This window comes from Rhinoraja longicauda, chromosome 20 (genome assembly GCF_053455715.1).
Source record: "Rhinoraja longicauda isolate Sanriku21f chromosome 20, sRhiLon1.1, whole genome shotgun sequence".
Taxonomy (NCBI): domain Eukaryota; kingdom Metazoa; phylum Chordata; class Chondrichthyes; order Rajiformes; family Arhynchobatidae; genus Rhinoraja; species Rhinoraja longicauda.
Genome location: NC_135972.1, coordinates 36,075,409 through 36,092,207, shown reverse-complemented (window position 1 = coordinate 36,092,207; position 16,799 = coordinate 36,075,409). Strand labels below are relative to the sequence as shown.

General features: G+C 40.7%; 1 protein-coding gene across 4 annotated transcripts in view; it reads left to right on the top strand.

Moving 5' to 3' along the window:
• Positions 1-16,799, top strand: part of cped1 (cadherin-like and PC-esterase domain containing 1) — a 219,716-nt gene that overhangs the window by 17,222 nt on the left and 185,695 nt on the right. For all 4 annotated transcript variants that reach the window (XM_078417409.1, XM_078417410.1, XM_078417408.1 and 1 more), the window contains exon 2: positions 1,323-1,506. In XM_078417409.1, the coding sequence (XP_078273535.1) occupies positions 1,323-1,506 (184 nt within the window). The remainder of the gene's footprint in view (positions 1-1,322; positions 1,507-16,799) is intronic.

Sequence of the window (16,799 nt, the reverse complement as noted above, 5' to 3'; positions counted from 1 at the left end):
TGGTTTTACTGATAGAATGCCGAGAAATAATTGCCAGCAGAAAGAGAATGTTTAAATGCTTCTATGTGAAAGTTTCCCTGAAATAAAAACAGAAAGTGCTTGAAACACACAGTAAGTCAGATGGCATCTATGGGGAGAGACACTGATGCCTTCTGAGCTGAGCATTCCCAGCGTTTCCCATGTTTAATCCAGATTTTCAGCTGCTGCAGTTTCATTTTGGTTTTCGAATAGAATTGTTGACAGTGCAATTATACATGTTGACCTTTGCCCCGCACAGCAACATTTCAACTTGTCAAAGTAGCTTGGAGAAAAGTTTACGTCAAATAATTATACCTTTTATAATGACGATGAGATTATTAAACTGAAACAACGGAGGTTTTTATAAAGAAAAGAAAATACTCAAAAGCAATTTGTTGGTTCATTTTTTGGCTTCTGGACATCACTGACAAGGTCAGTATTTATTGTACAGATCTTATTAAAATGTTGACTCGAAACTAATTCACTGGAAAATTGATTATAATATTGTTTGTTGTCTTTAAACAAAATGTGAACGGAAAGTGTTGGGTTATTGATAGGAATAACATCCAGGAAAATCAGCTGGTCTTTGTATATTTTTGATATACATAAAATGATTTAAATATTAGCTAAAACTGGTGTTTTTTCCATCCTACCTGTAAACATCTTTATTGAGATTAGTTGCATAGAGAGTTTAATGCAAGCACTGTTGCTGGGTACAGGAATCGCCTGACGGAAAATGCACAGAGATGACTAGGAGGAATCACAGAGGGGTTGCGGAGATATAATTTGTGATGGGACCAGTGTACGCCTGGAACAGGGATTGTTTGACGTACCCTACAAAGAGGTAGGCAGAGCTGGGGCCCATGCGAGTGCCCATGGCTACGCCTTGGATTTGGAGGAAGTGGGAGGAGTCGAAGGAGAAGTTGTTAAGAGTAAGAACCAGCTCTGCTAGGTGGAGGAGAGTGTTAGTAGAAGGAAATTGGCTGGTTCTGCAGTCAAAGTTGTGGAGATAGGCCTTTGTGTGGAGATTTCTTCAAGTCCATTTTCTTGCTATTGATAAGAAAATAACAATGGTGCAAGACTTTATATTTTTATTTTGCATTCAAAGGAGAGAGGGTGACAGTTAACTCCATCTTCAAGATTGCTCGTTTTAGATTTTAATATGAAAATTTCATTAAACTGTTGTTTCATATTCAAATTACATTTTGTCAACAACATGAAGTGAATCATCTTGAAGAATATTGTTTGGAGATATTTTGCTAAAATGTAAAATAATCACTGAATTACTATTTAATTTTTCACAGAATGAACCCATAAAATCTAATGCCTTCGACAATCACAAGAAAACTGTTGTCCTAGGAGGATATAATTCCATGAGTTCATCTGACCTTCGATTATATCGGCAAATCTTTGCACAATACGGTTATGAACTTGTCCTATCGCCACAAGTTGGAGGTTCTAGCTACAATGGAATATATAAAGATATTGGTAAGAAAATGGTTATTTTACTGCTGTGTTTTTTTTTGCAATTTCTCAGTGTCCTGTCTCTTGCAATGATTGTCTGGTTTATTTTTAAACGTTGAAAGGTCCTGTGTCCTTCTCTGTGATCTGACAACTCAAAAGCCAGCTGGAAGGAGCAAAGTTCACAACCCCAAATACCCTGATAGTAATACTACTCCATGTCCAGTCATCTCCCAGAAGTTGTACTGAGGGAAGTCAGAGGGAAGGTCTATATTTACACTCCTGAAACCTAACAGTTTTCACTGTTTGCAGATACTATACCATGTGCATGGAAAGAGAGTCAGAAGAGTTTTAATACTGGATGTTTGCATCTGTGTAATTGAACATTTGAATGACCAAAAGAGAAAATGAACTGTGGGTCTTAGGTTGCAGCAGCCACAGAAATAACATCAAGATGCTTTTACAGTTGCTTTCTCTTTGCTGTGAGGTTTAGTTTAGAGATACAGCGCGGAAACAGGCCATTCGGCTCACCGAGCCCGCACAGACCAGTGAACCCCGCACACTAACACTAGTTCTACACACGTTAGGAGCAATTTAAATTTATACCAAGCCAATTAACCTACAAACCTGTACATCTTTGGAGTGTGGGAAAAAACGGAGATCCCAGAGAAAACGTTAAAAACTCCACACAGACAGCACCCGTAGTCAGGATCGAAACCGGGTCTTTACTGCTATTGCTGCGCCACCGTGCAAGAGCAACTGTTCTGGCGGTCATCTCAATCCACAGAGCTTCGTACTAAAGTGGCACCTTATCTGGCCAAGTTCCAATGGAGCCAATAGGCAACTTTGACACACGATTGTTGGCGTCAAGTTTATGGACAAAATACATATTTTTTACAACTCATAGTAGCTAATCGATTTTGAAAAGACTGTCTGTAAACAAAGTTTATGCTCTACATGTTTTCAAGTGGGAGCTTCTCAATAACCCTGGGGTAAAAAGCATTCCTTGACTTCCAGTTTAAGCTCCCTACCTCAAAAGCGATTGTTGACAAACAAGTGCTCAACTGCAATTCTATCTGGAGCAATTGTATAAACAATTTATGTTGAATTATCTGAAGACTTGGTGGCCGCAGTGTATACGTCAACACCAACATGAAAGGATTTGTAACTGTGAATCAGAGGAGGGTTTTACACAATAATTCACAATAAGGCTGACTCGACCCTTTTAAATCCAGACAGTTCTATTGAAATATCTTTCAATTCATTCCTTGGACATCCACCATTTAACTGGATATACTGAATGACATTTCATTCCAGTCATAGTCAGAACCACTGGTCCCTTGGCTTTAGTCACGTTGGCACATGCTCTAAGCTTGGAGACATCGAGCAGTTGCTCAGGCTCAGTTTAGAGTAAGGCAGTGTACATTATGTGAATTTTCAAATACCAGCTTTGTGGACAAATGAATAGATGCCAAATCCATCCAGTTTTAATTCTGTTTCCGTGCGTTTACTTTCCTTGGGGCAGGGTTGGAATTGAGAAGTGAAGCTAACTGCATGAAGGCTTGCAGCCCAATTACTTTCTGGCACAGTAGCAGGAATCCTATTCCTTTCTATCAGGTCTTCAGTTTCCTGTTCCACTTGTAATTCTTCCAAGAATCAAGCAGTTTATTCTATTCTCTGTGAGGATCCAGGTGGTGGGTAATGGTTGAACAGTCTAAGTTTCAGTAAAAGGCTTGCCTCCAGCAACAAAATGGATAAATCTCCTCCATTGCAGTACGATATTACCATACTGAGACCCCAACTGTTACTATAATAGAGGATGGCCTTTGTCCAGACGTTTAACTAGACCATATCCCATCATCAACATGGGTATAAGAGCTAGGTGTTCTTTAATACCCTGACCACGTTAAGTCCCTCTACCACCCACAAAACCAAAGTTAGGAACGTGGTAAGGTAGTTGTCATATCAAAATGAGTTCAGCTGTTCACTATCATCAGGTGTGAAAGTACATTTGATTGGGACTCCATACCCACCACCCCCCTTCATCAGTGTTTGGTAGTTGCAGAATTTGTAAGATACACAGGAGCAACATACCAAACATCACTGATTCACAAGCCCTAATATATAGTGCGGGAAAAGCAACAAGGTCTTGGAAATCAACTGCAAGTTTGTTTGCAAATCAAATACCATTCTGACATTCTCATTTCTTGATCTTCATCATTGGACCTCACCACTATAAGTACTATTGTGATTCAAACTGTGGTATTGCCACCTTTTCATATAGTTTAGTTTAGTTTAGTTTAGTTTAGTTTAGTTTTGTTTTGTTTTGTTTAGTTTAGTTTAGTTTTGTTTAGTTTAGTTTAGTTTAGTTTAGTTTAGATATGCAGCACGGAAACAGGCCCTTCGGCCCACCGAGTCCATGCACACTTACACTATCCTACACACACTATGGAAAATTTACAACTTACAGCAGCCAATTAACCTACAAACATGCACATCTTTGGAGTGTGGGAGGAAACTGGAGAACCTGGAGAAAACCCATGCAAGTCACGGGGAGAACGGACAAACTCTGTACAGACAGCACAGACAGTTAGGATTGAACCCAGGTCTCTGGCGCTGTAAGGCAGCAACTCTACCTCTGCTTCACCATGCCGCAAAAAGTTTAAAAAGTTGGATAAATATTTGAAGGAAAAATAATAGAGGATTATGGGGATAGAGGTGAATGTGGCCAACTGGATTATTCTTCAGAAAAACTAGCATGAACATACTGATTTGAATAATCTCCTATTATGCTATTTGATTCAATGGTAAATATGGCCTTTGATTCAATGCTGTTCAAAACAAAGAGCAGAAATTTGTCTTGGGTGGCAATTCAGCTCCATTGGCCACTGTGAAAAGTAAATACAACTAGCAGGTAATCCTATGTACACATTTCTTAGCGACCAAAGATCAATTTTCACCCCAAATTATTTTTAAGACTGATGCACGTTTATTTCTTTTAACATTGCATCCATATTCTGGCATCTCAATTGGATGTTTCGAGGCTTGCTCAAGAACTCTTTTTGCAGACTAATTTTATGAGTTGTTTTTATCATTAAGACATTTCACCTACAGTTACATACTCTTAAAGATAAAGGTCGGGATAAGAATTTTTCTGTGACTATTTTATTTCTATTTAATTATTTCACTGTATCAAGTATTAGAACATAGAAGACTATAGCAGCACAGTGGCACAGCGATGGAGTTGCTGCCTTAGAGCACCAGAGATCCGTGTTTGATCCTGACTAAGGGTGGTGTCTGAACGTTATTTGTACGTTCTCCCTGTGACTGTATGGGTTCCCCCCCCCCCCAGGTGCTCCAGTTTCTTTCCACACTCCAAAGACGTGCAGATTTGTAGGTTAATTGGCTTTTGTAAATGATCCCTAGTATGTCGGATAAAACTAGTGTATGGGTGTTGCAGGTCCTGTGCTGTACTCTTCTATATCCTTTGGTCCATCTGGTAAAACCTTCACGAAATGGAAAAGACATGTTCATTAGAATATACTTGCCTACCTGCCATCCCTTGGAGGTTTACAAAATTGGAACATGGAATTGACCAATGTTGCCAGTTTGATCTGTAGCACCATTTTCAAGGAGCATTTCTGATCTGGAAGGATATTCAACATCAGGATGAACTTGAGACAATGTGGACACGATATGCATATGCAAATAAAATATTATTTTGCAAATGCAATGGTGATTCTGCACACTTAAGAATATATTTATTGTGACCTTTATCTCATGTTTTTACAAGCATGCTGGGATGATTGTCTATGTTAAAGATTTTACATAACCACGTATCGGTGATTGATTGTAAGTGTTAATCCTGCTTATTCAATTCGCTCTTATGCAAGTAAACTTGGAGAGGCCTGAAAACTGCTATTTCACCAGCCCCAAAATAGCATTGCATTTACTTGATCAGGTTTTTATCGCATTGATGCTCCAAAGTGTGTAGCAGTTCATAGCTGAACTCTTTCAGTAGTGTGGTCTTGCTGTTCTACCTTTATGCTCTCCATGTTTAACCATCTGGTTTCTGCCAAATGTTACACAAGTACAAAATGTCTTACCATGTGGTAGTTGAATTAGAATCGATCAAAGGAGTCAAGAGAAAATGAGAGGAATACTTGAAACCAAACTTAAAAGTGGAAAATATTTGTGGTCATGTGAAACGATGGGATATTGAATTAGATGAGTTAGCAAGCAATGATAAGGGGCATGATGAACTGAATTATTTTCTACTTCTGCCTTTTTCTATGATTTTTTTGCTAAAAATGGCCAAAGATATGAAGTTGAATGTGGTTGCCCTGTTCTATTTCAGAAAATAAGGTGTGTTTTGTGCATTACACTCTCTGCACTTGAGGTTATTGTTGGCACAATGAATAATTTCTTTCACATTAAATATTTTATTTTGAATCCGTTGCTGTGGCTACATCTATCCCAAAGGCCACATTTTCTTACAGCACCCAGCCCATCCGCAAAGTTCAGAAATGTTTATTGGCTGCAGGCTAGATTCCCCACAGAGGTTGAAGCAACATATAAAACTATAAATACTCAAATTCCATGACTTAAAAAGTAGTTTTGTTACCCTGCTAAGTAAGCAAGCACTTGCATTTTGATATTGCACGCAAAAGATAAAAGGAAGTGTGGGTAAAGACGCAGACAGTCTGACGGCAGATTGCCTTTGTAATCTCAGGACTATAAACTATGTTCAAAATGTCATGGTTCTTCTTTCCTGTCTTAAGCAATGAAGTAGTGCAGAAAATGAATGCCAGAGTGAAAACATATTTCAGCATCAAATACGCAGTAGTTTTATAAAATGTAAACATTTTCAAATGATCCAGAAAATATCATGCAGCCTGCAACTGAGGTTTGAATAGAAAAATAGAAAAGGGAAGTTGCTAACAGAAGAAGCTATGATACATTTTGTTGGGAGTGCCTGAAATGTGTCTGTTATAAGGAGGGGCCTGGGGTAGACTGGGACTCTTCCCTGAAGCGTAGGAGGCTAAATGATGACCTGAAAGGAGTTTATGGAATCATGAGCAGCATAGCCTCAGTCTATTCCCCAGGGTAGGAGAAACTAAAGCTAGAGGACATAGGTTTAAGTTGAGAGGGGAAAGATTTTAAAGGGATCTGAAGGTCATCTTTTTCACATAGAGGGTGGTGCATTCATGGGACAAGCTGCCAGAGGAAGTGGGGGCAGTCAGAACATTTAAAAGACACAAGGACAGATACATGGATGGGTTTTTCATGATATGGACCAGTCACAGGCAGGTAGGCTAGGCAATTTGGTCAACATGGACCAGTTGGGCCAAAAGGCTTGGTTCCATGCTGTATTGCTCTATGACTCTATATCTCCAATCCAATCCAGGAACTAAATGATTTAATTTGAAAGAGAGTAGATTTTGAGATTAAAATTTCTTCCATAGATTTGAAAAATTCATGGTTCATAATGCAGAACAAGATGAGGAATCACATCCGTATTCATGCTGATATTTCCAGTTAAATTATTAATTGGAGGAGCTTCATTCCCAAAGGTAAATAGAATGTCTAAAGAGTCTAAGGAGAATGGGGAAGCAATGGTCAGTTTACAGAAGGCTGTGGACACCAAGGAAATGAATGTTTTTAAGGCAGAGATAGATAGATTCTTGATTAGTACGGGTGTCTGGGGTTATGGGGAGAAGGCAGGAGAATGGGGTTAGGAGGGAGAGATAGATCAGCCATTATTGAGTGGTGGAGTAGATTTGATGGGCCGAATGGCCTAATTCTGCTCCTATCACTTTATGAACGTAGAACTCCTTCCTTTCCAATTCTGCATAATTATTCTAAAGATAGACACAGAATGCTGAAGTAACTCAGCGGGTCAGGCAGCATCTCTGGAGAGAAGGAATAGATGACGTTTCAGGTGGAAATCCTTCTTCAGACTGAAAGACAGAGAAGGCCAGAATAGAACAGGGAACGTAACAGATGACCTCAGGAAGGGTTGAATCCATAATGGCCCATATTGGCTGGGGAAGATGTGCTAACAACAAGGATGCAAGATTGCAAACAGTGACACTCGAAGGACAAATAGTGAGGGGAGGGGATGGAGAAGGAATGCAGGAGTTACTTGCCACAGCTGAAAGGACTGTTGGGGTCCCTGGATGAAGTTGAGCGAGGAGGGATAAGGTCTTCTTCTGCGGTTGCAGGGGAAAGTTCCTGGAGAAGGGGTGGTTTGGGTGGGAAGGAACGAATGAACCAGGGAGTTGCGCAGGGAACGTTCTCTGTGGAAAGCAGAAAGGGGTGGAGATGGGAAGGTGTGAATCGTGGCGGGATCTCGTTGGAGGTGGTGAAAATGTCGGCGGATGATGTCTTGTATGTGGCGGCTGATGGGGTGAAAGGTGAGGACTAGGGGGACTCTGTCCCTGTTACGACTGGGGGGAGGAGGAGCAAGAGTGGAACTATGGGATACAGAGGAGACACGTATGATGGCCTCATCTATGATAGAAGGGGGGAATCCCCATTCCCTAAAGGATGAGGACATCTCGGATGTGGAACACCTCATTTTCGCGCAGATGCGGTGGAGACAGAGGAATTGGGAGTGCGGGATAGAGTATTTTATTCTGTTGTAGCTTGTACATTTAAAAAATATATATATTTCAACAATTTAAACTATTAACTCTATTTCTAGGGTTGGTTACCCAGTTTAAGTTTTTCTATTTGGCCGGTTGATTTTCTTATTATTTCATAACTACTAAGACTTCACAATGGAAATTTAAGGGTTGAGACTGCACATCTGGGCTGCAGATGTTTATCGTTATGTTGGAAGCTGAAATATTTTTTTGTGAACCTCGTACAAGACTTTGTTCCTATAAAGCAGAACTTAAAAATACGTGGAGGAATAGTAAGGAGAATTGATTGTAATGCTGTTTTGTGTAGATTCAACGCCATAAAAGGGGGAATCACAGTGTAGAATTCTTGCCGTTTAAGATCAAAGATCAGAGTGGTTTAACAAATTGCTCAAAATAGAATTGAATCATGTGCATGAGGAATGTGTTCCCCCTCCCCCACTTCCGGATAACAATGTTTACTGAAACCACTAAAATGGGGGACAAAAATTGTATCTCATGCTTGCACTCTGTGTCCACATACAGTCACCGTTACTCTAGGTAATCCCGCCCTACATCCAAGGCAGCCATCCACTTTTATGATCTTTATGGGTTCCTGTGCATGAGAAACCTGCACTGTAGTTTATTACGGGGGTGCTGAGAGTTAAAGAGATAGTGATGCAGGCTCAGGGATGGTTTGGACAGCAGGCATAAGGAAAATAATGGCAAGTGTGGACAGATACTGGAGGCCAGATGGTCAAGGGCGGCAATATCCGGATGAGCGCTTAAAGTAAATGCTGGATTTCAAATGCTGGGAAAACAGGAAAGATGATAACCAGGCCAAAGAGCAGAGATAGACCATTACATAATGTAGGTGGGAGTAGAAGCCAGACTGATGGCAAGGAGCCAGAGGGAAAGGAATCATAGTAGGATTTTAAATTAAATTTTAAAATATTATCTGTTACATAATGGGGGAAATTGAAAAGATATTCATTTTGACAATTCATTTTGAACATTTTTAAATAAAATGGTGGACATATTTGGATACCATCGTTGCAACACCAACTTGTGTTGGGTAGATTGAAAAGTTTGTCATCTGATAATCAAGGATAATTGTTTTTTCTCTCTGTTGGACTAAATATTAAAGTTTTACTATGCCACGTTTCCTAATTATCATGGGGAGATGTTATGATCCTAGAGGGACAGGAATAGACAATAGACAATAGACAATAGGTGCAGGAGTAGGCCATTCGGCCCTACGAGCCAGCACCACCATTCAATGTGATCATGGCTGATCATTCTCAATTAGTACCCCGTTCCTGCCTTCTCCCCATACCCCCTGACTCTACTATCCTTAAGAGCTCTATCTAGCTCTCTCTTGAATGCATTCAGAGAATTGACCTCCACTGCCTTCTGAGGCAGAGAATTCCACAGATTTACAACTCTCTGACTGAAAAAGTTTTTCCTCATCTCCGTTCTAAATGGCCTACCCCTTATTCTTAAACTGTGGCTCCTGGTTCTGGACTCCCCCAACATTGGGAACATGCTTCCTGCCTCTAACATGTCCAACCCCTTAATAATCTTATATGTTACGATAACAGTGAACAGTTCCATTAACTTCAATGCAGCTGCATATCGGAGGGGCTTATAATGGGAGGTCAGTAATTACAGGGCTCGTGCAGTGCAAGCAATCAAAGGCACATTTCAAACCCATGATATCTTTTGCCACAGCTTTTAACTTGTGAAAAATATCCTTCCAGCCCTTCCAAACTTATTATTTTGTACTTTATTGAACTACAAATACGATGAAGAAAACAATCTCCATGCTTACTTTCATTAATCCCTTCTGTGAAACATTTGGTTTCAACATTTTTATAAAATGTTGACTGCAGATGCTCCACAGATGGGTTTTATTATAATGTCCTTTTGTGGCACAACAGGGAAAGTTCTACAATGGCTTATTGATCCCGATCGTAACAGCACAGTCCATTGACTTGCTCCATTTAACGGCTTGCATAAACACCAAACGCCAGGTATCCTTGATTTATTTAATCTCCAAAGGGTGATGAGCAACAGCCAAAAGTGTAAACTGGTCTGGAAATTGCAGAGTTGACTGATCAATGGAGGATATTGTCAAAAATTACGCATGCGGAAACAGGACACTGAGACTGGATGGTGCCCACACAGGTTACCTCTGATTTGAATCCAAAAGTTGAAAGCTTAAAATTGATTTAAAAAAACACCTTTCACCACTGGAATGCACTGTAGAAGGTGATGAGAGATGTGTAGGAAGGAACTGCAGATGCTGGTTTACACCGAAGATATACACAAAATGCTGGGGTAACTCAGCGGGACAGGCAGCATCTCTGGAGAGGAGGAATGGGTGACGTTTCGAGTCGAAATGGGTTCAGTGTGTAGAAGGGCCTTGACCAGAAACATCACCCATTCCTCTCCATCCAGAAATGCTGACTGTCCTGCTGAGTTACTCCAGCATTTTGTGTCTATCAGGAGATGATGGTAGAGGCAGAGGCAAACATGATTGTGGTATTTAACTGACTACTGGATAGACACGTGGATTTGCAGGGAGTGGAGGGATATGGATTATGTGCAAGCAGATGTGCATTGGACTTGACATCATGTCTGTGGCAAACTTTGTGGGCCGAAGGGCCTGTTGCAGTGCTGCACTGTTCTATGTTTTAATTGTTGATTTTTTAGCATTTGTGCAAAAGATTATTACAATACAGGTATTTTGTTAATCCTTAAGATTTTCTTCAATTTGGGAAATATCCTATAAAAATTGTTTATTTTGTGCCTATTATTGGAGACACAGCATTTAAAAGTTCACCAAATCACCCTGCTAATCACTGCTGCACAGTTCTGCGCAAGGCAATCTATATTCTCAAAATAGTGGGTTCTGGAAGAAGGGGTTTCTAAAACCATTGTTTCTTCTTCAGAATTCCTCCGTGCTATTACAACCTCTTCCATGTACAGCCCGGGAAGCAGTAGTGGGGTAGCAAACATGTTGGCATTGGGTAGACACAAAATGCTGGAGTAACTCAACGGGTCAGGCAGCATCTCGGGAGAGAAGGAATGAAGGGTCTCGACCCGATACGTCACCCATTCCTTCTCTCCAGAGATGTTGCCTAACCCGCTGAGTTACTCCAGCATATTGTGTCTACCTTCGATTTACACCAGCATCTGCAGGTTTTTTTCCTACACATGTTGGCATTGGGTCTTCCTTGCATCCCATCAGCACCCGCTGCTCGTCTTTGTTTGTGCTCCATGCGAAAGGGACTGGGAACAATGGTTGCGCCACGATAGAAGGAACTCTTGAAGCAGATGGAGCTTGCCTTTTCAGTTATTCCTGATAATGGCCAATGTCACAGAGAAAAATCCCAGCTTGGATATTCAAAGCCTTGTAATCAACTTTGATCTATCCACATATTTGGGTCTGGTTCGGTAACTTGAACTCCCAGAACTTCAAGAAGACTGCAAATCATGGTGGACACTGCCCAGTCCCCATCACTGGTACTGACCTCCCCACCATCGAAGGGATTTACTGGAGTCGCTGCCTCAAAAAGGCAGCCAGCATCATCAGAGACCCACACCACCCTGGCCATACACTCATTTTCACTCCTACCTTTGGGAAGAAGATATAGGAGCCTGAAAACTGTAACATCCATGTTCAGGAACATCCTCTTCCCTACAGCCATCAGGCTATTAAACACAACAACTCCAAATAAGCTCTGAATTACATAAACTTGGGGGCATTGGTTTTATCTTTTTGCACTATTATTGTTTGTTTCTACTTGTATATATATGTGTTGTAAGATTTGAGAAGTTTTCCCTCATTTGGAAAGCGACACCAAACCAAAGAGCTGCAGTTTGGACATTTTAAACAAGAGACTGGGGCTGATAGCGGAGAAAGGCTACAGTCAGTTTACCAAAGGATGTCACAATCTGTGGGTCCTAAAATGGCTGCAGGACCTCGTGACCAGCCACAAAAGGTAAAAAAACCTTACAACCCAGTCTCTAGGTTTCTGCAAAGCCACGGCCAGAACAAAGGATGGGTATTGGCCATGCAGAAACCTACGAAACCAGGTCGGAGTCCAGACACTGGGGCGCTGACATCAGCATACTCACAATGCCCCAAGCCGACCTAAACAGTTCATCTCAGTGAGGGGGCACAATAGCCCATAGAAAACTACCTGGTAGGTAATGGGAAACCAGTTAACACCCATCACCTCACAACGAAATCCCAATTAACACCGTCTGGCCATCCCCGGTATCCCCGAACATAAGCGCAGATCAGAAGAAAACCTCATACATATCTTTTTGAACAAAGAGATTCCAAGATCTGGCGGGAGATAGGACGGGTCAGAAACAGTATAACTGGCCACTACTTTTGGGTGAAAAAAGTTAAGTCAACTCTTGAAGAAAACCTGCAAGGAACGCAAGCAGGCAAGAAAACGAATGCAGGAGGAAGAAAATACAGGCAAGAAAAATGGATGCAAGAGAGAGGAACAGGCACGCAACACGAGAAGAAATACTGCAGCACGAACAGCCAGTAACCCCAGTAATAGCCCCATGGTGAGCATGCACCCAGATCTTGCATATCCTGGACATAGTTTAGTGTAGAGGGGAGGGTGGTTTGAATAAACGTGGGTGTGTAAAAGAGTGTGTGTTGGTCAATTTTGCGATGTGTCGTACGTTCCCCATCTTACAGTCGTGTATATGTCTTATGGAACTGTGTGTGTTTTATGATTCATAGTTATAAGTATTTGTGTGATTCGGTATGTGTTTTATAGACATGTATTATAGAACTGTAAGTATTCATGGACAATAGTCCCAAGTGCTGAATAAAAGCCTTTTCATTTAAACCCTGGTTTTGAAATCTGGTCTGGTTGAATTTTTTCTGCACTATAAGAGCTCCTGCATCTAAGCCCAGTGTCTAGAACCGTAAGGGGTGAGTGGGTCGAACCACTCACGGGGAACCAGTGTGCGCGGCCTGGTCAAGGGATCAGAGCAAGGCACGGGGACCTTAGGTCGGGCGAAAGCTCGGCGCAGAAACCCCTCACAGTGTGTGATATATATATATATATATGTATGTGTGTGTATAAATGTATACAGTATATACACACACGCTGAACTATTTTTTCTCGTTTATTATATTGTTTACAGAGTACTATGTTTACATATTCTGTTGTGCTGCTGCAAGTAAGAGTCACATTGTTCTATCTGGGACATATGACAATAAAACACTCTTGACTCGATTTCTCAATATTAAAAAAAAAGATAGAGGTAGACCCATCTTCTTATCATTCAATTCTGATAAAGTCATTGAAGCACATTGCAAGTATTTGTACCTTATTAAAAACTGTCTTGATGATAGTATTATCAGTTTGTTAATAACAATGTTTATTTTGATCAGATCTCATTTGAATCTACACATGTATCAACAGTTTGCATGGATAAGGACAAAATTGTTCTGTTTTGGCCTAATAATGATCACTAATTGCAATAGGCAATTCAGTTTTAACATCGCACAAGTACAGCCTTTTTCCCTTCAGCTAACAGGCTGAAACGTGCTGTTTTGTGGAGTAATATTACAAACTATTTGCAGCTTTGAAATGTTTATTGCCACTTTAATTCTTAGCTGTGTAGAAGTGTTTACCTTTTTCTTTAATCAGACCAAGCTGTTCTTTTAATCACGGTTCATTGAGAAAGTTCCTTTGCATACAAACTATTTAATTCTTTCCGATGACCTTACACCAACGAATTCTCTTTCTGCCATAAATGGTCTTAAAACAGAGAGTTGTGTCTGGTTTCTGCGCCAATGAAATGTGACTGTTTCCTAAACTGGATTGCTTTTGCTGTTTGTAAATGACAACCAGATGTTTTATGCAACGCACTGATTGTCATGACAGTATATTCTGGGTCTTTGGGGGCCCTTTATAATCCTCCTTGTTCAGAATAATTGACATTTCTCTCCGCTGTGCTTTGATTAATTGTGCAGTAAATGTTATTAATGCACAATTTCTAAAGAGCAGGAAGTCTATTTGCAACCAGTAAAAGCTTGCACCATGTTTACTGTTTTAAATGCGACAGCCTGAAGGTTTATAACTTGGATTTCAGAAATGTTAGGATCATCTAGAAAGTGGACATTTTAAAATGTATTGTGGGCCCCTGCATATTAGTTAAACAGCATTAAAAGCACTAAATAATTGGAGATTATAATTAGCACTAATAATATCCATTTGCCGGCATGCCACAGGAATAAAACAAAATAAAAACAAAAGTGGCATTAGGCTTTTGATTTACCTGGTAAATACTGCGTCTTTGATATTTCTGAAGTTTTTTTTTATTGCCTTTTGAAAAAACTTTCACTTTAAACTGTGTTGATCTGGTAAAAAGTGTAAAATGATTTGAGAAGTCTCATCACCTCAATTATCTGTAAAGAAGTGGCTGCCAACATTTTATATTATAAACATTGCCACTTGATATTCTAAAATTTTATATTCTAAAAATTGACCAGTATTACATGCCCTATTAAGGAAGAACACACTTAGAAGGCTCACACATTTAATTTTTGCTGTCAGATGAAGATTTGTTAAATGAAACACTTGCTTTGACAATGTAAGAGAAGGAATTGTCAATGCAGAGTGTAGGTAAAAATAGTTGGACAGAAGATATCTGCCTCAAAATATATAACATGAAGTGGTGCAAAGAGCCAGAAGAGTAGAATTATTATAGTCTGCGGAAAACATGATGTCAGATTCAAATAAAACAGATGGCGGTTGACCTGATAAAAATTACACTAAAATTACAGAAAGCCTCCCAGTGTTGAGTATTTTTTTCTAAGCAAGACATGCCACAAATTGTGCCACACAATGTGTAACTCAGGTTTATACCTCCATGTTTTATGAGGATGTAGCCAGGACTAAAGGGTCTGAAGCACAGGGAGTGCTTGATTAGGCTGGGACTCTATTGCTTGGAGCACAGGAGGATGAATGGTGGGTGGATGGAACAAGCTGCCAGAGGAGGTTGTTGAGGCTGGGACTATCTCAATGTTTAAGAAACAGACAGCTACATGGATAGGACAGGTTTGGAGCGATATGGACCAAGCGCAGGCAGGTGGGACTAGCCTAGCTGGGACATATTGGCCGGTATGGGCAAGTTGGGTCGAAGGACCTGTTTCCACGCTGTATTACTCTGACTGTATATCCTAAGCATTGGCACATTATTGTCCTGTAAAGAATGAACAATACAATATATCTTTATTGTCATTGTACAGGGGTACAAAGAGTTTGGGAACACATTTGTTCTACCAATGTAAGACAAATACAAGTAGAAAGTTGGAACTGACAGATGAGATCTTTGTTAAGATAAACTAGCCACTTGTTTCATGTTCATGAAGTAATGAATAAGATCATATGCTGCACATGGGTGTACAATCTTGAGACGTTTGGTGCACAATGTTGAGACATTCTCTGAACAAGCTCTGTGCAAACCACTCAAAGGTTCAATGTAATGGAAGGCAGCAACAAGTGATTCCAAGAGCCAATTAAAATTCTAAAATAAAACGGGATTGCGGTAAAAGATAATTCTGCTGCCTTCATCATTCAAAGCATCGAGTATAAAAATTGGCAGGTCTTGTTGCCGCTGTATAAAACTTTGATTCGGCCACATTTGGAGTATTATTTACAGCTCTGTACGCAGCGCAGCGGTAGAGTTGCTGCCTGACAACGCCAGGGACCTCGTTTCGATCCTGACTACGGATGCTTCCTGTACAGAGTTTGTACGTTCTCCCCGTGACTGCATGGGCTTTCTCCGGGTTCTCCTGTTTCCTCCCACAGTCCAAAGATGTTCAGGTTTGTAGGTTAATTGGCTTTGGTAAAATTATAAATTGTTCCCAGTGTGTAGGATAGTGCTAGTATGCGGGGAATCGTTGGTCAGTGCGGACTTGGTGGACCAAAGGGCCAGTTTCAGTGCTGTATTTCTAAACCAAATTAAACTAAACTAAACTAAACTGTGGTTGACATTTTATCAGAAGGATGGGGCAACTTTGGAGAGGGAGCAGAGGAGGTTCACTAGGATAAACCTCTTACTTTTCTTTTCTACATTTCACTGGATGTTGCCTGGATTGGAGAGTTTCCATAAGGGGAGGTTGGTGAAACTGGGCTTGTTTTTCCCCGGCCATCAGAGGCACAAGGGAGACCTACGAAATACATGATTATGCCAGGCAGAGATAGGACAGGTAGTCTTTTTTCCAGTGTGGAAATAACAAAAACTGAAGTGCTAAGCTTTAAAATGGGAGGGGAAGGTTTAAAGGGGATTTGTGAGGCAAGTTTTGTTTTTACACAAAGTGGTTTCGTGGAGGCGAAATATGAGGCTTTGGCTCAAGAAGCTTCGGTGCAGAGGCTGAGGAAAGGCTGAGCAGAGAGGGACAGGAGGTAAAGGTACAGTCTGCTGTTTCTTGCGTGATTGTTGTGCGTTTTTCCTCGGTTTCACAGCGGTAATGGCAGGTAGAATGGTGCAATGTTCCTCCTGCAGGATGTGAGAAGTCAGGGGAAATGGAGGTGTCGCTGGTGACTACAACTGAGGGAACTGTGTCCAGGGGCAATTTCCTTACAGGGAACTGGAGCTACAGCTGGACAACCTCAGGATTGTCCGGGACAATGAGAGCTTCATAGATAG